At 34.5% G+C, this 22304-nt stretch overlaps 2 protein-coding genes across 2 annotated transcripts; both read left to right on the forward strand.

Annotated features, from left to right (window-relative positions):
* Positions 1 to 8588: 8588 nt before the first annotated feature.
* Positions 8589 to 9626, forward strand: LOC118909836 (olfactory receptor 4K15). Its single transcript, XM_036880599.2, has one exon. The coding sequence runs from the start codon at positions 8652 to 8654 to the stop codon at positions 9624 to 9626; it is 975 nt and encodes a 324-aa protein (XP_036736494.2). The 5' UTR covers positions 8589 to 8651.
* An 11453-nt stretch (positions 9627 to 21079) lies between these two features.
* Positions 21080 to 22102, forward strand: LOC118909837 (olfactory receptor 4K15-like). The gene has a single exon (XM_036880600.2). The coding sequence runs from the start codon at positions 21128 to 21130 to the stop codon at positions 22100 to 22102; it is 975 nt and encodes a 324-aa protein (XP_036736495.2). The 5' UTR covers positions 21080 to 21127.
* The last annotated feature ends 202 nt before the right edge of the window (positions 22103 to 22304 follow it).

The raw sequence follows: 22304 nt of genomic DNA on the forward strand, positions 1-22304 counted from the left end.
ACAAAATGGCCACTCGCTTTTCTTATGTCCTCCGGCGTCAGGCCTCCAGTACCCACTCACCTTTCTTGCTGCCCTGTTTCCCTAGTATCCAGGACCCCATGCATGCACTGTGTCTGCGCTCTGGTCCGGATGGCTGGGGCTGGGTGTTCGGCAGTTCTGGGCTCCCTCTCCCTCCTCCTCTGCCTCCTCTTCTCCCGCTGGGATCTGGGGGGAGGGGCGCTCGGGTCCCACTGGGCCGGAGCTTGTATCTTACCCCCTTAGCGAGGCGCTGGGTTCTTGCAGGTGTGGACGTGGTCTGGATGTTGTCCTGTGTCCTCTGGTCTTTATTCTAGGAAGGGTTGTCTTTGTTATATTTTCATAGATATATGTGGTTTTGGGAGGAGATTTCCGCTGCTCTACTCATGCTGCCATCTTGGCTCCCTAATCACAAAGTTTTTGTTTTAAGATGAGTAAGTTCTGGAGTTCTAATAAACATCATGGTATCCATAGTTAACAATACTGTATCTTACACTTAAAATTTGCTTAGACAGTGGATCGTAAATGTTCTCACTGGAAAAAGAAAGAAAATTTTGTGAGATGAAGGATATTAACTAACTTTACTATGGTAATCATTATATATATATATAAAATCATCACACTGTTTACCTCAAGTTTAAAGAAATTTATACATTATATTTCAATAAAGCAGGAAAAATAGTGCCATTTGGGAAAAAAAGCAAATTTTCAGTTGTAATAAGTAAGTCCTAGAGATCTACTGTACTGAACAGTGCCTATAGTTAACAATACTGTATTTTATGCTTAAAATTTTGTTGAGAGTAGATCTGAGTGTTTTTATCACAAAAGTAATAAAACATAAAGAGAATGGGAAGAAACTTTTGGAGGTAATGGTTATGTTAATGGCATAGAAAGTTTTGACAGTTTTATGGATGTATAATTATCTTCAAACTCATCAAATTGTATAAATTAGATATGTACAGCTTTTGTTTGTTGATCATACCTCAATAAAATGCTTTAAAAAAGATTAAAACTCCACCTCTAACAAAAATATAGCCTGTCAAACTAAATTTGATAAAGTTATTTTAATTTTTGTCTCAAAATGATACAGCATTTAATGAATATTTTGAATACAAACATAAAAGAAAGTCTACTTATACAGCATAATGTTACAATATAGTTTAATAAAGTGGAAAATAAAGTTTATAGAAAAAATTTAAGAACAATAGTGGAAATGAAATGGGAAATTAAAAAAAAAAGAGAAACCGAAACAATCTAGTAGTGGGCAGGAAGAGTAGAAAAAGGAGCAAATGTAGATAAAAAGAGAAAATACAGCAAGATGGTGGACACAGAGCAATTTAAAGAAATATATTACATGTAAATGATCTAAGGACACCACTAAAAGGTGGATATTGCCAGGATGAACCACAAGCAAGAATCAACTCTTTGCTGTCTACAACGAATCCACTTTAAATGTAAAGACACAGATAGCTTAAAAGTAAAAGGATGGAGAAAAGATACATTATGCAAACAGTAATTAGTAAGGGAACCAAAGCAGTCATATCAGTATCTCACTGAAGACTTCAGAACAAGGAATATTACCAATGCTAAAATAAAGGGAGATACATCATAGAGGTTAAGAGCTTAATTCATCAAGAGACATAGCAATCTTAATCCATTTGACCCTAATACCAAGCTTTAAAATACATGAAGGCAAACATTTCTTCCTATCAAATTAGATTTCCTAAATGATGTGAAAAGCTGTATACACATAAAAACCTGCAAGTGAATGTTTGTAGATACTTTATTATCACACACACAAGAAAACAGAAGCAACTAAGATGTCCTTCAGTAGATAAATGGAAAAATGAGTTGAGGTATGTACATGCAAGGGAGTACTATGCCATGATAAAAAAAATGAGTTATTAAATACATGCAACAAAATGGATTAATCTTAAATGCATAATGCTAAATGAAAGGGACAGTGAAAGGCTACATGCTGTACACACTGTACACATACCTATACACATAAGATGTTCTGGAAAAGGAAAATCTGTAGCCACAGAAAACACATTAGTGGTTTACTAGGGGTTTGTGGAGGGCAAGTGGTAAACTACAAAGGGAAATTTTAATGCTGAAGAAACTGTATGGTACAAGAGTCTGAAGTTTTGTGTTAAAATTCCTAAGTCTAGTAAATGTTCAAATTCTTGATTCCAATAATTTTACCTTCAAGAACTTATCTGAAAAAGCAATTTGAAGTTTTAAAGGTGATTTTTATACAGGTTATTTTAAGTCACACTTACTTTCAATTAGGAAAAAAATACATTTTCTACAAAGTGGGAATAAATTTTTGATTATATTTATAAATTGGAACATAATGTAACTTAAAAATCAAGTTTACAAGTTATATGTCATAATCAGGGGAAATGTTCATGATTCATGTTTAGAGAAAAATAAGCATTAAAAAACTACATAAACAGTGTGATCTCATATACTAAGACAGATTTGGGAATTAAATATAAGAATATTAGACAAGTAGACATCACTTATTATATTGATGATTTGAGCCTGATGTTTCAGAGGATGGTAATGATGACATTAGCAGAATTGGTATTTACTGTAAAGAAAACTGCAAATGTTTTAATTTTGGAGATATTAAATTTGTAGTTCACTGGTGCTCTGTGATAATTTGGAATGTTAGAATTAGAGGTATACACTTAAGGCTCTTTCTTATAAAGGTGTAAAGTCATTTGAATGTATTAAGATTTTAAGGAGAAAAGAAATTCTAAGTAACAGATTTTAGAGATTATCTACATGAAAAGGTTAAAAGAAAGAACAAGTGTCAAGAAAGGTTACTGGGAAGTATTGGTCGAAGAGACATTAGGAGTACTCTAAACTCATGTACCTGTGAAGAGATGAAGAACCAGATTAGTTCTAACCATAAATTCAAAGTGTTGCAACTTGTGGAAGAGGAATCATGGTAGAGCAGGAAGGACATTAGGGGTTAGGAGATACGTCTCTAAACTGGACAGTATGATCTGAGTCAAGCACCAATTCCTCAAGAGCTCATTCAAACTATCTAACAATTTAGAATGTTTGACTAGTTGATTTCTAGTGTGAATACCAGTATCAAAATTCTAGGCAATAATTAGAACTTCTTTATCTCTTTTTATTTGGTACTTGAATGTAGAATAACCTCAGGGAGAAGAAAATTAGTGAGTCATTCAACAGCAATTTTTTTCCAATAATTTCAACCTAGAAGTTCAAATTTTTGCAAAATTACTTAAAGTCCCTTCACTAGAATCTACATTGTAAATTCAGTATTTCAATTATAAAACAACACAAATGAGGCACAAAATGGCTCCTCATCAATTTTTGACACTCCCAGTGACCCTGTTCTAAAGCTCTCCTGAAGCAGAAAGGACTAGCCAACAAAATGATTCATTGCTTTTCTTTCTACCACGTTATATTTTCTCTGACAGGTCAAAGCATTTCCATTAGTTCTGCTGCTTTGTCCATTTGTGAAATCCTCAAGGTGATGCATTTTTATTCTTATGAACAAACAAACTCCTGTAATTAGCCCTAGTGAAGGTGATTCCTACTATTAGAACTTTCCTCTGGGTCTCTTGGTCACTGCCATCCAGTGACATCAACTCACTAATTAGTCTCTAGCCACTGTGATGGCTTTCCTTATATCTATGTGCTGAGGAAAATGATATTTCAAAATATAAATGGTGAAGACTGAAATTGGGAAAGACATGGGTTCTCTACATTTGATTCCCATCAAGTGGATCATGAAGAATATTGTTCCTCCCAGTAGGTACAGATATCACAAGGCTAAAGATAGGAAGAATGTTGTTTTTCCTTAGCTTCCTAATTTAGCCAGAACGGAGAACAGAGAAAGGCAATTGGCCTCTACATTTTCAATGATCTTATTATATGCTATGTCCATTTTGCCTATTAATTGCTGTCCAAATTATTAACTCTGAGAAGTGACTGATAGCCATATTTCTTTGCTAAAACTAGGATGGATTTATTCTTTTAATTGAATATATTTTTAATTTGATACAACCTTTTGTAATTACTTTTATCATTGAATTGATTTGCATTTTTGGGGATCATATTTTCAAAAGTCAGATAATTATAGAACATTAGAAGGGAGAATTCTTCCCTTTTTTTTTTTTTAAGAAGAAATGGGGCATCTTGAAGGGTGTGTGATTTGCCTAAAACTGTAAAGCTATTTAGTGACAGGTAGAATTAGAACAGATATTTTCTACAACTGTGGCTAATACTCCTATTAAAGTATTAAAATATGTAAGCTATTCTATTGCTTCAGGAAATAAAGCAGGACTTCAGGCTATTTTAAAATTTGTAATTTGGATGATTCTTGTTCATAACAATAGTAATGTGAACAGCATATGAAATCAAAAGATCCTGTTTGTTATATATCCTACTTCTGAAAAAAACAGAATACTCCATATATGATTACTGTTTTAGAATCTTATTACTATTATAGTAAACCTTATTTACATATATAGTAAATATATAAATAGTATATATTACTATTATACTAAATTGTTATTGCACAAAATATTGGTTCAATGATTTGCTGGTCATACATAACATATCTCTGAGAAGCAGGGAAAGAGTTACATACTTTGGATACAGGGAAAGTGAGAAGAAGGAGAAAAAAGTCCCTAAATATTTCCTGGAGTATGATTTTAATAAAATGATGCAATGTTCCTGTTACCTACCTCAGTGTCTTTACAGATCCCAAATTATATAACAATCACTATTATTGGTGCTACTTTAAAAAAATATTCTTGAAACATTTTTAAAGAAAATTTACATGAAATTGTTGTAGGTTAAGTTGCTGAGGCTACCCCTTGAAAACAATGTTTAAATCCCTGAAGAATTCCATCCATACTTCTAGGTTGGCCAGATGAGGTTAAGTTGAAAGAAAGAATTTTTCTAATATATGTGGGTAAATATTCTATACTTGAAGCTGCAATGGAGACTAAGAAATAATGCTCACCATGTGATCTTTCATGACATATGATTAGTTTTAATTTCTAAAGGTGTTTGAAAATTATTCATGATAATCTAGTTAAATGCTATTGAAAACAGAAGCAAGATAGCTACAGTTAGGCTAAATTTTTTTTTGCAAAATTGTGACACAGATTTTTTTAAAGCATTTTTTTCCTTTTTTTCTACTCCTCTGTCTCTTTTAGATTTCTGACAGCTTCAAGTACCTCCCCAGCTACTTAGGACCTGCGTTGGAATACAGCATCCAACCTTGTCTCACCTCTTTGAAGAGAGCCCATCCTAGCTACAGACATACTGAGTCTATTTCTTTCTTATTTAAAACTAAACTTTGTGATTAATCTCTTCAGAACCAGGTCTGTTTTCTTAGGAAATGTGGAAGTAACAACAAAATTCTTTCTAAGCATTAATGACTATAAATGATAGGATATCGCCACCTTTTCCATTTTAGGTAAGTGAAAGCATCTTTTCAGCATCCTTATAAAGGCCATGCAACAGCATTTGTCTCCATAGTGACTTATATCTCTGATCTGGGTTTAGAGTGGGAGGGTAAAGAGAATGACAATTCTGTAAAGCTTGTGAAAGATATATTTTTGATCTGGTATAGTTTGCTGGCCTCTGTAAATAATATTCTTATATTACTTCATCCACCAGTCATAATATCCAAGATAGAGGTATTAGAAAACCTAAGGGTGACCTAGCACAATCTTGTATGCATGCATTAATTTATCTTTAAGTATTACAAGAAATGAAAGATTGGTCTCTGCCTGAACACATCTACTTAATTGGAAAGTCATTCTGGTATGAATCAACTCACACCATCTTTAAGCACATAAAATTATCAGAAACAGTTATTCTGATCTGAAACAATACATTAAGAATGTTTACATATGTTTACTCATTACAATTGATAAGAGTTCTCACCTATATAATTGTTTAAGAAACATTTAAGTATCTTAACATTTAATATTTGAAGATAATGCACCCTGAAAAGCTAAATGACCTGCTCATTGTCATACAGCTGCCAGATGACCAACTGTGATATTATTCTATGTTAAATAGAAGTTTTTCCATACTCTAATAGCATTATGTTTTCAGTACATTATAACTATATTTTATAGAAAAAGAGCCTATTTTATCAAAAAAGAAATGTGCTAGGGAGTGAAGGGAAATGAGGAACCATCTACTTATCTAAATGAACAAGGAAATGTGAATATTAGGAAATGATCTCCAGGAAGGCACATTAGAAATCTAACTGCTCTACCAACACTGCATAGAATGGTGCCCAAGGAAAAGCAGACATTTACATACTGTTAGAGTAAATGAATGAAAAAAGAATATACTCACAAAAGTAAACCATTTATATTTACAGAATTTTCATTTAGTGTTTCTGTTGCTCACTATTTTGATCTACACTAAGAAAGGCAGCTCTTGATTGGATCAATCTGTCTAGTATATTCCTCCATGGAAATCAGGGTCTTCCTTTTTTTCTGGTCACCCAAAGAAGCCAGTGACAATGAAAAATAGAGCTTGGCAGAAGACTTATTACACAGATGATTCTTGTGATGATTTTCTCACATAATTGGGATATCTGTCTTATTCTTAAAGTACCAGAAAGTCTTCTTTGCTCACAAATGCCTCCTGCCACCATTTCTGCTGCAGCTCCAGAAGGTCTCTCTGGGAGCCTCATTCCCTGTGCTTAGGGATTTTCTCTTTCTGATGGGGAACAAATAAATCCTTGTTAGTTGGTCTTGTTGGGTATTATTTCTTTCCTGCATCTAGGAATTCAAGGCAGTATTTATGATGAGGAGTCTAAGAATCAGGGTGTTTCCCAGGGGGGACAGGCCAAAGTGGGCACATGAATTTACCTTGAAAACAACAGGCTCCTGAGAAATGAGAAGGGGAGAAATACACTGAAGGGAATGTATTTGTTCTTCAAAGGCAAACTTGTTACAGGTATGATTTTACCTGTGGCTGCTCTGACTTCAGACTCTGTTGTCACCTGTTATGAAAATCCTGGAGTCATAGTTTTGATATAATTTATAATGATATGTGAATTAATTCTTGGGTAGGTTTTCTAGAGAACAGGAGATCTGAAATACAGGGGTGAGTCTCTGAATTTGATTCCTGGGAGTTAAAATTATTCATCCCATGACCAGTCATTATATGTAATTCCTTCAGTGAAACTCAAGGAGTCACAGAACAATTTAAAATTATGATCTGAGAAAACATTACTTTCAAAAATTGCAGACAATTTGAAATGAGTAAAATAAAAGACACTGTCTCCCAAGAAGTGATTTAGATGTAGATGAAATCTTCAAAAGCAGAGATCCTTTATATTTCATCTTTTATTTTTCTTATTCACCACACAACTTTTCTAAGTACTAGAGAGCTTATAAAAGTAAAGATAAAAGGAAGTTTTGATAAACGTGAATATAGAATAACTGAGTAGAAAAATTTTTTTTCATGGTTTGAATTCCTTACTATGAATACTCTTGAATTATAAACTATATGTTGGATTATGAAACTATAACTTTTAAAAGCCCCACCAAGTGAAATAATGTATAATCATAATTCAATAACATGTTTATGGTTCTTAACATCAATAGCTGAGTTTAAAGAAGTTTAATAATTTCAGAATATTGCAAGGAACTAATGACTGGTTTCCTTCACATAAAAGAACTCCACGAAGTGCTGAATCACAGCTCTAGGAGGAGTTCCAAAAGCTCTGGACCTTTCAGTTTTGCTGCAGCTTTTATTTTAGTTTATATAATTTGTAACTGAATAGACAAGGGGATAATATCTAATCACTCAAGGTGATAATTCCTCGCCTGAGCTCTCTTACACATGCAATGCTGTCTCTTTCTCTCCTGTTTTAATTTATATAAATATATAACATATGCACAAAAGTGCACAGAAAAAAAGCACGTATCTTCATAAGATTTCATAAAGTGAACACTCCATCTAACTATCAACATCATCAAGAAAGGGAACATCCCTGGAACTTTGGAAGCCCCTTCCTGTCCCTACTTCTCTTTAATGATCACCACTAGTGGAACTTTTTAATACCATAGGTCAGCTTAGCCTTTTTCTGTACTTTATTTAAATAGATTCATAGAGTATACTCTTTTCTGTCTAACCTTTTGATTAATACTGTAGTATTAAACAATTTATCATCATAGTATTAGTGAAATTATCAACTCCTGTATTAGCTACTCAGAAAAAAATTTTTGTCATTTACTGTGGAAAATATGATTTAGATTTTGTCTCTGTAGATTCTTAGACTAGATTTCTGTAATAGCAAAGAAAACATTTCAGATATTGAATTTCATTTGTAAATAAGTTGATAACATCCCCTAATGCATGTAATTGGATACACCAATGAGTTGAACATCTCATCAACACCTCTACACTCCATCCTTCATTAGTGGTGTTGTTATGATGTCAATATAATGTTTAATAATGAATGAAAGCTCAGACACATGAATATAAGTAGAAATTAGAACCCTTAAGGAATGAAGTGGAATTGGAAAATCAAACCCAGGCTCAGTTTATTGATTGATCTCTGATTTTCTTCTATTCAGGTAACTGAAGATAAGTTCCTTCCAAAGTCAATGAATGAGACAAATCACACTCGGGTGACAGAATTTGTGTTGCTGGGACTCTCTAGTTCCAAGGAGCTACAACCTTTGCTGTTTGTCATATTTTCTCTGCTCTACCTAGCAATACTGCTGGGAAACTTTCTGATTATCCTCACTGTGACCTCAGATTCCCGCCTTCATACCCCAATGTATTTTCTGCTTGCAAACCTCTCTTTTATAGATATATGTGTTGCCTCTTTTGCTACCCCAAAAATGATTGCAGACTTGTTGTTTGAGCACAAGACTATTTCTTTTGAAGCCTGCTTGGCCCAGATTTTCTTTGTTCACCTTTTCACTGGCAGTGAAATGGTGCTCCTTGTATCCATGGCTTATGACCGGTATGTCGCTATATGCAAACCTCTCCACTACATGACAATCATGAGCCGCCGTGTATGTATTATTCTTGTACTCATCTCCTGGTTTGTGGGCTTCATCCATACTACTAGCCAGCTGGCATTTACTGTTAACTTGCCTTTTTGTGGCCCTAATCAGGTAGACAGTTTCTTCTGTGACCTCCCTCTAGTGACCAAGCTGGCCTGTATAGACACGTATGTTGTCAGTCTACTAATTGTTGCAGACAGTGGCTTTCTTTCTATGAGTTCCTTTCTCCTCTTAGTTGTCTCCTACACTGTGATACTCATCACAGTTAGGACTCGCTCCTCTGCTAGCATGGCAAAGGCCCGCTCCACACTGACTGCTCATATCACTGTGGTTATATTGTTCTTTGGACCATGTATCTTCATATATGTGTGGCCCTTCAGCAGTTATTCGATTGACAAAGTTCTTGCTGTATTCTACACCATCTTTACTCCCATTTTAAACCCAGTTATCTACACTCTAAGAAACAAAGAAGTGAAGGCAGCTATATCCAAACTGAAGGGTCAGTATCTGAAGGCAGGCCAGGTTTCTGCAGCCATAAGAAATGTTCTTTTTTTGGAAACAAAGTAAACTTAACTTGACTCTTACCACTGTAGCCATGTCTCCAGTCAGTTATAAATGGAATCACTGTGATGTTAAAGCAAATCATTTTGACCCGTAGGAATAGTTGATTAACTTGAATTAAAAGTTAATGATGATACTGTGTTGTATACTTGAAACTAATATAAGATTGTATATCAACTATACTTCAATACAAAAACTCACTAGCAAACAATAAAAGTTAATGGTGATAACAGAAAAGAACAATGAATTTTAGGAATTTTAATTTTATCTTCCTTCCTTTTTGTTGTCCTTTTGACTTCCTTTCTCCCTTAGTTTTTATAATTTAAACTCATTTTAAGATAAAGGTTTTTAAGTCAATGGCACAGAATTGAATAAAAGTGGCAAGAGTGGGCATTCTTGTTTTGTTCCTGATCTTAGAGGAAAGGTTTTCAGAATTTCATAACCGAGTTTGATATTAGGTATGGGTATGTCATACTTAGTATTACTAGGTTGTGGTACATTCCTTCTATGCCTAATTTTTAGAGTTTTTATTATAAAATATGCTGAATTTTGTCAAATGCTTTTCTACACCTATTGAGATACTCATATGATTTCTCTTATACTATTAATGTAACATATCACATTTGTTGAATTGCATATGTTGAACCATCTTGCATTCTCAAAAACTGTCCCACTTGATCATGGTATATGATTTTTAATACACTGATGAAATCTTTCTGCTAGTATTTTATTAAACATATTTGCATCTATGTTCACCTGGGATATTGGCCTATACTTTTCTATTTTTGTTTTGTCCTTGTATGACTTTGATATCAAGGTAATGCTGTCCCCATCATATAAGTTTTGAAGGGTTACTTTTTCCAGTTTTTTTAAAGAGTTTGACAAGTAATGACATTAACTCTTCTTTAAGTATTTGGTAGAATTCAGTAGTGAAGCCATCCTGTTCTGGACTTTGTTTCTTTGGAGATACCAGATTCATGATTAATGATTCAGTTATTTATAGGTCTATTTAGATTTTCTATTTCTTCAAGATTCAGTCTTCATAGGTTCTGTGTTTCTAGGAATTGATCCATTTATCCTAGGTTATACATTTTGTTGGAGTTTAATCATTCATAATAGGTTTAATGAACCTTCATGTTCCTGTGGATCATGTAATGTCCCTTCATTCATTTCTGATTTTGAGTTTTTTCTTTTTTCCAATTCTATCTTTTCAAAAAACAGCCCTTAGTTTCGTTGGTCTTTTGCATTATTTTTCTTGTCTCTTTTTCATTCATTTCTGCTCTGATCTCTGTCATTTCCTTCTTTCTGCTAACTTTGGGCTCACTTTCTTCTTTTTTTCTGGTTTTGAGTTTTACTTACTTGAGCTCTTTGTTTTTCCTTAATTAGCACTAGAAACTTCCTTCTAGAACTACTTTTGCTGAATCCTGTAAATTTGGGGATGTGTTCCCCTTTTTGTTTGTCTCAAGGTATTTTTTTGATTTTTTTTTCACCCTATGGTTGTTCAAGGATCATGTTATTTACTTTACACACATTGTGAATTTTCCAGATTTCCTACTGCTACTTGTATCTACTTTCATGCCATTGTGGTCAGAAAAGATACTTGCTATGACTTCAATCTTCTCAAATTTGATAAAACTTGTTTAGTGACCTAACATATACTCTATTCCTGAGGTATAGTCTGTGTGATCTTAAGAATATGTATTATACAGCTCTTGGGTGAAATGTTCTGTGTATGTATGTTAGGTCCATTTGGTCTAAAGTATACTTCAAGTCCATTATTTCCTTATTGATCTGGATGATCCATTGTTGAAAGTGGATTATTGGGTCTCCTTTTATTACTGCATTGCTCCCTATTTCTGCCTTCAGATCTGGTAATGATTGCTTAATATATTTAGGTCCTCCAAGGGAGGGTGTAAATACATTTTTATTTGTTATATCCTCTGGATGAATTGATCCTTTTGTCATTACTAATAACCTTCTTTGTATCCTGTGACAGTTTTGACTTAAAGTCTATTTTATTCTGATATAGTTATCATTACCTCTCCTCTCTTTTAGTCACCACTTGCATGGAACATCATTTTCTATCCCTTGACTTTCAGCCTAAGGGTGTCCTAAGTCTATGTGAGTATGTTTTAGGTAGCATATAGTTTGAGCTTATTTTTTTATCCATTCAGCTTTATATGTCTCTTGTTTGGAGAACTTAATCTATTTACAGATAAAGGTCTTATAGGTAAGAACTTGACATTTTGTGAATTTTTCTGTTCTCTTTCATACTTTTCTTCCTCTCTTGTTCTTTCTTATTTGATTTGATGATTTTTTTGATACTGAAATACTTTGACTCCTTTCTCTTTCTCTTTTGTGTATCTACTGGTTTTTTTCTTAGTGGTTACCACATGGCTTACATAAACACTCTTATAGTGACACAATCTATTTTAAGCTAATAATGACCTAACTTTGATCACATACAAAAACTTTACACTTTTACTTCTTCCTCTCCAACTTTTTATGTTATTGATTTCACACTTTACCTATTTTTATATTGTACAGCCATTAACAATTTATTGTAACTAGAGGTATTTTTTATACTTTGGTCTTTTAAGTTTCTATTCAATGTAAAAGTGATTTATGTACCACAATTACTGAATTAGAGTGTCTTGAATTTGAGTAAACATTTATCTTTACCAGTGAGTTTTTTACTTTCTTATGTTTTCACATTGCTAATTTGTATCCTTTTTCTTACTTGAAGAGCTCCTTTTAGAATTTCTTATAAGACAGGTTTAGTGTTGATGATGTCCTCAGCTTTTGTTTGCTTGGAGTCTTTAAATTCTGAAGGAAAGCTTTGTTGGATACAGTATTTTTGGTTGACAGTTTTACTCTCCCTCTCAGTATATGTCATCCACTCTCTGTTGGCCTGCAAGTTTCTACAGAGTAAGTTTCTAGTTGCTTTATGGGGATTCCTTTGTATGTAATGAGTCTTTTTTTTCTTGCTATTTTCTTTGATTTTTGACAATTTGATTATAATGTGTCTCATTATACTCATTGCAGCCTATTTGGGGGTCTTTGGGCATTATGGACAAGAACGTTCATATTCACCCCCAGATTTGGGGCATTTCCTGCCATTATTTCTTTAAAAAAGCTTTCTTCTCCTTTCTCATACTGTGCTCCTCCTGGGATTGTCATAATTTGAATACTGATTGGGTGACTGGCATCCTATACGTCATGTAGTTTTCTTCACTCTCTTCCACCTCTTTTCTAGTTTTTGTTGTTCCTTTACCTGGATAATTTCAAATAACTTGTCTTTAATTTTGGTGATTCTTTCTTTGTTGCAACCAAATCTGATGTTTATGCCTTTTATGGAAATTTTCAGATTCTTCACTGTCATTTTCAGCTTCAGCCTTTATTTCTGGTTCTTTTTTGGTTTCTACTTCTTTGTTAAACTTATTCATCTTTTGCTTTCCTGATTTTCATTTAGTTTTCCTCCCTTTAGGGTCAGTTACTGGAGAGTTACTCATTTCCCTTGGTGGTGTCATGTATGCCTGATTGTTCATGATCTGTGTAACCTTACATTGGTGTCTGGATGCTTGAAGGATAGTTACCTATAATAGTTTTCACAGACTGGTTTCAGGGATAAAGAGTTTCCCTGCTGGGTTTCTAGATGGATGGGACAACCCCTGGATTGTGGTGAAGCAGGGCTTGAGCTGGGTACCCTGGCTGTCCCTGGACCCACAGTCAAGTCAGGATTGTTACCAGAGCTGAATTCAGGTGTGGTGCCCATCAGGTCCTTTCCCTGGGAGGCAACACTGCTCTGGAACACATTAGTAAAGGGCTGGGGCTGGGCCATGGAATTGCTTCAGAGATTGCAATTGTGTCCAAGATTGGTGAGACTATTTCTACTTGGATATTTTGAGTGGGTTCCTGAGCAGGACTGATGTCCTTGGACTGCAGAACAGTGCGGCATGACTTGTCCCAGACTCCTTCAAGGAACAAATTTGGTGAGGTCAGCAGGCCTTATTACCAGGGGCATGGGTGGGCATGGCCCCACCCAGATCCATTGGTGGAAGGGACTGATGGCAGGACTGTGGAGAAGTAGAGCTGAAGTTGAGTCTACAGGGGGACAGAGGTGCTTCCAGTCCACATTCAGGACCATGGTCAGTAGGTCTGCCACTGAGGCATGGGCCTGCTGTCTTAAAACAGCCCTCTTTGGTCTTGAGCTCTACCAGGGATTCACAGACTCCCACCTGGGTCCCAGACTTCCTTAAAGGCATTCTTGTCTATGCATGGCTACTAACTATTTGTTTCTGTGGGAGAATGTGTGCTGAGGACTTGTATCCAACCATCTTGCTGATGTCACTCCATTCCACATTTACTTCTTTGTTCAAACTCATGCATATTAATTTTGGGATTGTCAACCTACACCCCCATGTAAAACAAATTTACCAACTATAGTGCATTGTTAATGTATAATTTTGTTTGGCTTTAACCTTAACTTTTCAGTTTAAATTCGAATGCTTGGTTACATAGGGCACCACTCTCCCCTTTCCTCCCTCCGTGCAGTTACGCCATACATTTGCAATACAGAAAGATTTGTTTTTCAGGAAGGATGACCTTACAAACTGGTTGATGTTTTGATTGCTTGCTTGTTTATCTTTGCCATTATAGTTAAGTCTGCATGATTTATATGTCTCTGTATTTTAACAATGTATAGATTCACATAACCACCAATCTCATACCATGTAGTATGGTAAGAGAATCATTTTTAATGTAAAGCATTCAAGAAATAAAGAAAAGAATAGGAAACATTTTAAAATAATATCCTAAATTCACTCCCATAGATGACAAACACTGGTATTTCACCATAGCTGCCCTTGACTTTTATAAATAAATATACATAATACTACTTATCCAGTTAAAGTAATTTAATATACTTCTTGACCTCTTCTTTTATGTTCCCTTCAAATATTACTTAGAATTTGGCAGCTGGGTGTTTTGGAACTTTAATTTTATAACTGTATATCCATATTATTTCAATGTATGAAAATGAATTCATATTAACTGCATCATTCTTCCAATTATTTTCCCCTCAATATTACATTTTTAAAACTAAATGTTCACACATAAATTCTAATTTGTTAACTTTAACCATCGTATTGCATTGCATTAAAATATTATAATTTGTTTCTCCATTTTCCAATTTACAGACATTTAGTTTGTACTATTTCTCTTTTTAAAAATATTGTACTAAACATTCTGCATGTATCCTTGTGTGTGTTAAACTTTTACTAGATTATATATAGAAAACTGAGTTAGCAAAGTGATACAGAACCCCATTTTATATTTCTTTAAAAATAGCTTTTTAGGATTTACATAAGAACCTCTGGAGACAGTAATGCAGCTCCTACAAAATATTGTATAAATTATGGTTTAAGGCTGCTGATGTATTTGTCAAGGACACAGAATATTTTTCATGAAGAAGAAATGAGAGCATCTTCAAGTATTTAAAGAACCATCATGCTGAAGGAGTAGATTGGTTCTATTAAGCCACAGATGGTAGAACCAGTTGAGCATTCTTACAACCAACTAAACTGCCTTGTGAAGTAGTAGGTTAGTTATGACTAGAGAAAACCTCCCTGAGGCTTGGGAAACATTTGTAAGAATGAATGATGGCTTCAATGACAGTCATAAAATCGGGGGTCAAAAATTTACTGACTAGGAGCTTGAGTGGTAATCAAATATTATGCTTTTACATGGATCACTACGTGGTAAACGCTTTTCTTTTCCCATTCCTGGAAAAATTATGTAAAATGTAATTACCCCCATGGCAGGGTGACACAAAGATCTCTAAAGGATAATTTATCATTTCTCACATGAGGTCAGTTTCCTGGCTTCAGGGTAGAAGGTTTTATATACATTCTCTTTTCTTAGGATACTGCAATTGTATGGTACAGGGAAAGAGGGGCAGAGCCTTCAGTATTTGACGACAGAACCTGAGGGACTTAGCACACTTTTGTTTAGGACTAAATTAAAATGCATCATGTCAAGAGTATATTGAAAATGTATTCTTTATGAAAATGTACAATGAATGGAAGTTTAAAGAGTGAAATAAGGATTAGAGGAATTACAAGAGTGTGTAAGTATTATAAGTGCATTTTTAAAATGTTTGCTTAAAACAGAAAAATGATGAGTGACCTGTTTAAAATTATAAAATTAACAACTCAATTCAGCAAAAAGGAAGTCATTGTTTTGTCATATTGGAAACTCCATCTGGAAGAAGTAAATCCCTATTTTCCTCTTCTCTGTCTGTATGATGTATGACTGCCCCACTGCATTGGCTTAGTTTTAATTATAATTAAATAGGATCAGAATCTGATGAACAGAAGGAAGTATGTTGCAACCATTTTCTATCCCTTCTCCGCTTTATGCTTTCTATTCAGAGAATATTTAGACACTTGTTATATCTGTATTTATTGACTAGGAAAGTTTGGCTGGAATTGCTGTGCAGTGCAGAGTAATGATCAGTTAGGTGGCCTTCGATGCTTTTTGTCTCTAGTCTTACAAGAAAGCAAGTCCTGTGAGAAAAATTATAAACAAGAAGAATTATAATTAAAATATAATTGTTTTAGTGACAGATGTTAATATAATATTAATTCCCTGAGTATTAAACTTCATCTTAAACCAGAAGGGGGAAAAATCTTATGATATAATTTGTTACCTAAAAAGATCTTTATGCCTTAAGTATACTTGCAATGAGAAAGTATATAGATTTGACCTTTGAACAATGCAGGGATTAGGGCTGCTGACCCTCCATGAAGTAAAAAATCTGTGTATAATTTTTGACTCCCAAAAGTAACTAATAATAGCCTACTGTTGACCGGAAGACTTACTGATAACATAACTGTTGGTTGACACATTAATTTGTACATGTCTTATATGCTTTATTCTTACAATAAAAAAAAATGAGAGGAAAAAATGTTTTCAAATTGTTGTAAATCTCCAAAAAATCTATCAATATATTTATTGAAAAAAATCTGTGTGAAAGTGGACTATAGAGTTCAAACCCATGTTGTTCAAAGGCCAACTATAATTCATTAACCAAGAACACATTGAACATTCTAAAGATAGTCTAAGGACTTCTGAATGACTTTTCCAAAGTCCACATGTTCCCATTATATAACTGCCTCTGCATTTTGAATCTGAGAAATAAAAACAGCCTTGGAGATTATCTAGCTCTATTTTCTAAGCTAATAATTAGAATAATTTTATGCATTCTTACTAAGAATTGTCTATATTAATTAAGAAGAAAATGAAATATTATATTGTCTCAGTCTGTAACATCAGTATTAATAGTGGGGTAGTTGATGTGGAGAGGATATTCTAGTTATTTGCTTTATTTTGAATAATGAAAATTGACAATCCTATTTTAATAGATTGAATTGATGGAATTTGTTTGAAATCAGGCAATTTTCAAAAGCAATTTTTAGAGATAAGGCAATCTGCACAATAGAATCATAGCATAACATTAAAACCTCAGGCTTTCCTTCTCTCTCCATTTCCCCAAACATTTGTTCCATGTAAGTGTCTATCATGTCTCCCACACATATATATCATCACTTATACTAATTACTACACTCCACTGATGTCAAATCCCATTAGGTTCTAATCATTGTGAAGGATTTCTTTCTGTCTGGTTCTGAAGATTTTGAAGGGTTGCACTGAAGGCTGAAAAGACTTAGATTCTCTCCTTTGCCCTTTACTCAATGGCTCTTGCACCATTTCATTTCACTTGGGAAGTGCAGATATTGTTAAGGCATGGGGCGAGGAGGCAGCTCTGCTTTCCTAGGCTCATGATGCAGCTGGAGGAGACAGCAGAGAGAGGCTATTGCTCTCTACTTTCTTTTTCTCTTCTGATTCTGTACACATTTCTTCTATTAATAATTGTCCAAATATCTGGCCCTGCAGAGTCATTGATCCCTGAGATATTTTTGATAAACTAGGATTATTTTATCTCTTGGATTGTATATACTGTTTCCATCAGTGGACCAGTTGCATTATATTTACATTTAATTGATTTGCTCTTTTGAAATTGTATTTCAGAAAGCCAGAGAACCATAGACTATTATCATTTTAGAGGGAGAATTTTAACCCCATCTTTTTTTTAAAAAATAAGAAAGAAAAGAGAGAGAAACTGAGCTCCTAAGAGGTTGCAAAATTTGCCTAAAGTTTGGTAAACTATTTAGTAAGAAGGAGAAGCAGAACCAAGGTTTTCTAGATTCCAGGGTAATGCTGTCTCTATAGCACATGACACCTTTGGACACCATTCCTTCATTTAAAGTTCAGGTCATTTTAGAACTTAAAATTTAGAATGGTCTGTTATTTAAGTAGAGCTTATTAGGTATGAAATAGTTATAACTATCAGATCTGGTTATTAGATATAAAATAATAAAATGAAAAATCACCTGCTGTACACTTAATTATGAAACAAAGTATACCCTTTATATGATGTCTGTCTTGAAGACTCTTTTCATTTACATGGTTAAATCCATTATGTTATTATGGGATAAAATGTCTGATTCAAGTACATGATGATCATACATAACACATATGTGAGGGGAGAAAAATTAAAATGCACTTTAAAAGGAATAAGAAAAGAAAAAGCCTAAAATTTTTCTAAGCATTATTTTGAGAAAATGACTGCATTTCATGCCACTTCAGGAACTTTACACAGCCTAAATTACATGACAATGACTTTCATCGGTTGAACTTTCTAAAACATATTTCGGAATGGTTTTGATTAATATTTCTGTCTAAAACTTTCTCTGATCAGGAAAATAAGTCTTATATAAGAGAGTTACAGCTGAATTTCTAGTTTACACCTTGAGATCACTGACATAACTCTGAATAATTCCACTCATACTTCTGGAGGTTTAGTTGCAAGGCCACTCTATCCCTAGGATATGTGGCTGTAATATAGGTTGGGAACCAGTCCTCTGTATGTGACCTTTAGTACGTATCATTCATTTTGAGAGGTTCCACACATTATTGTTGATTGCCAACATATTTCCTTGGTTACTGTTATCACAAACACAAGCAATGCAGCCAAAGTGAATTTACGCTCTATGCACCATTTGCAAAATGTATTTTTAGTGCTGTCCCATGTCCTAGAAGACAAGCCCATCACAAGAAAAGATACCCTGTGCCTATTTCCTTCTTGAGAAGTAAACCCGTTTATAGCTTATCTCCTCAGGGCTAGGTGACTAGGGTTTTTGGTACCTCGGAGCTGACAATTAAACCCATTCCAAGCCTTAACGATCACAGACTACAAAAGAATGTGCGCACATACTTCACTTTATCTTAAATAACGGACAGCGTTTTGCTGGTCTCTTTCTGAAGCTCACTCACCAGCACTGTTCTCTAGGGCATAGTGACTGTGAGGGAGATGAAGGGAGGTAGGGATGGAGGCAGCAGACAGTGAAAGAAAGCTTTTGAAGGCTCTAACTTAGAACCAGTAGAGTTTAGAGATATCTGCAAATCATACTCACACATCCTTTATTTTACCCCGCGGGCATACTGTTTCAGAGATAGAAGTGTTGGGGAAGAGACTGATATTACAGGATTTAGGCATAGGAAGGACCTGTACTTCATCTAGCAAAATCTATGATTGCATTAATTCACCCTAAAATATTACAAAAAAATGAAAAATTGGGTTTCCTTCAGCCCATCTAGTGGTAAGAACTCACTCTTGTGTAAGTCAGACAATATCATCTTTGAACAGGCTTTGTTAATGGAAACAAAATACTTACTCTGATCTAAAATAATACATTATTAAGAATGATTATATACGTGTAGTCATGATAATTGATTCAAAATTCATCACTTACGTAAACTTCATTAAACACATTCAGTGTCTCTTTGAGGGTAATATTATTCTCAATATTTTGTATGTGAGAACAATTAGCCCCTGAAGGGCTGAATGAGTTCGTCAGTGCTATACAGCTGCCTGATGATTGCCTGTGATTTTAATGTAGAGTATTTTTCCCAATTGTATTGATTTCATTATAGTATAGTACTTTATTGTGTATAAAAACTCCCTTCATTAAGTGATAAAATTATTATTTCATTTAATAAAAAATGTGCTGGGAGTGAAGGGACAAGAGGTCCACTATCTTACCTAAAAAACAAGGGATTATAATATTGGTAAATGATCTACACAGGGGAAGTTATAAATTTAACCACTGTTCCATGAGTTCTACTTTTACACAGATTCTGGGACAAAGTAGGCATTTAAATTCTTATAGAGTGAATTAACTAAAATACATACGTATATAATTAAAATATATATATAAATCCTTATATACCAAAAACACTTAGAACACTGGTTGCCCGACATATCCAACATCTTCATCTTATATTGTTAAAAATGGAGGAATTGATGAAAGAGATTTCCCAAGGTCACTGAGCTAGTCAGTGGCAGAAGAGGGAATAGATTTATGTATATGTTTATCCTTTACAGAGTATTTTTCTTTGGTGCAAAGGTGAAAACTAGACTCTCCTATTATACCCATTGCATTCAGCATAAGAAGGAAAACTCAAAGATAGAGACATTTATTAAGCAAATATCAGGTACTTATGATGAAAAAATGCATAATTATCTTTCCATTAATGCAGAATTGCAGACGATAGTTTCTGAGGAAGCCAATGACAAAAACTGTCCTAATACAAGTGAAAAGAGTGTAAAATGTTATAGTAGGAGGCAGCTTTTTAGAACTCATGAAAGGAAAGGAAAGAAAGAGTCCCTTTTTTCTTGGGGGAAATATTCAAAAGCCAGTAACTCTCAAACTGCATCAAGAAACAGAACATTACCAGAAGGAAAAGACCTTTCAATGTCCCTTCCATTTTGCTCTATTCAAAGATAACTACTATTCTGCCTTCTAATACTATGTATTTACTCGTGTTTAAACTTCATACATAAAATAGTACACCATGTATTCCTTTGTGTGAAACATCTTTGCACATTAATTTTGTGAAAATCTATGTCCTTTTATCAGTTTACAAACTTTTCTCTTATTAAGAGTTCTTATTTATCGAGCGAAGAAAAAAATGAGATTTTTGTCTCCACAGATTATAATATTGGAATTCTCTGTGGTCAAAACAACTTTCCTAAATATGATTTGCAATATTCATTTGTAATTCTCACTAGTAAATTAGTTTATGTAACCACTTAAATTCAAGTAACTAAACGAATCGTTTGAAATTCTCTCCACCAACCTTGCAATCACCAACCTCTTATCTAGAACAGTTATAGTTCAATGTCCCATTCTGGGTCTGTTTGTCTTGTCTTGATTACACATTCTCATTTAGTCATGAATGAAAATCTAACATATACATTTTAGTATAAACCAGAATCCCTAAAGCTGAAGCAGAATTGGGAGACTGACCCCAAATTCGGTTAACTGATTGATCTCTGCTTCTCTCCTATTCAGGTAAATGAAGATAAGTTCCTTCCAAAGTCAATGAATGTGGCAAATCACTCTTGGGTGATGGAATTTGTGTTGCTGGGACTCTCTAGTTCCAAGGAGCTCCAGCCTTTGCTGTTTGTCATATTTTCTCTGCTCTACCTAGCAATACTGCTGGGAAACTTTCTGATTATCCTCACTGTGACCTCAGATTCCCGCCTTCATACCCCAATGTATTTTCTGCTTGCAAACCTCTCTTTTATAGATATATGTGTTGCCTCTTTTGCTACCCCAAAAATGATTGCAGACTTGTTGTTTGAGCACAAGACTATTTCTTTTGAAGCCTGCATGGCCCAGATATTTTGTGTTCACCTCTTTGCCGGAGGTGAAATGGTGCTCCTTGTATCCATGGCTTATGACCGGTACGTTGCTATATGCAAACCTCTCCACTACACGACAATCATGAGCTGGCGTGTGTGTATTACACTGGTCCTCATCCCATGGTCTATTGGCTTTATCCATACTATCAGCCAGTTGGCATTTACTGTTAACTTGCCTTTTTGTGGACCTAATCAGGTAGACAGTTTCTTCTGTGACCTCCCTCTAGTGACCAAACTGGCCTGCATAGACACGTATGTTGTCAGTCTACTAATCGTTGCAGACAGTGGCTTTCTTTCCATGAGTTCCTTTCTCCTCTTGGCTGTCTCCTACACTGTGATACTCATCACAGTTAGGACTCGCTCCTCTGCTAGCATGGCAAAGGCCCGCTCCACACTGACCGCTCATATCACTGTTGTCATGCTGTTCTTTGGACCATGCATATTCATATATGTGTGGCCCTTCAGCGGTTATTCACTTGACAAAGTCCTTGCTGTATTCTACACCATCTTTACTCCCATTTTAAACCCAGTTATCTATACTCTAAGGAACAAAGAAATGAAGGCAGCTATGTCAAAATTGAAGAGTCGATATCTGACGCGAGGCCAAATTACTGCAGTCATAAGAAATGCTCTTATCTTGGAAACAAAATAAATATGACATGACTATTACCACTGTACAAATGGTATTACTGTGATGTTTAAGCTAATCATTTTAACCAGTGGCAATGTTTTACTTAAATTTACTTAAAAAAGTAATGATGACAATAAAAAAATTATAGGATGATCCTTACTGACTGTCATATTCTCTTCATCCATTGTGAGCTCTTCTTTTGTTTCTGTTTCTTACTTTTATA

Source organism: Manis pentadactyla, chromosome 11 (genome assembly GCF_030020395.1).
Source record: "Manis pentadactyla isolate mManPen7 chromosome 11, mManPen7.hap1, whole genome shotgun sequence".
In the NCBI taxonomy this organism is placed as follows: domain Eukaryota; kingdom Metazoa; phylum Chordata; class Mammalia; order Pholidota; family Manidae; genus Manis; species Manis pentadactyla.

What these genes read in the sequence shown, in the direction of transcription:
- LOC118909836 (XM_036880599.2), top strand. Translation starts at nt 8,652, where the DNA reads ATGAATGAGACAAATCACACTCGGGTGACAGAATTTGTGTTGCTGGGA.
- LOC118909837 (XM_036880600.2), top strand. Translation starts at nt 21,128, where the DNA reads ATGAATGTGGCAAATCACTCTTGGGTGATGGAATTTGTGTTGCTGGGA.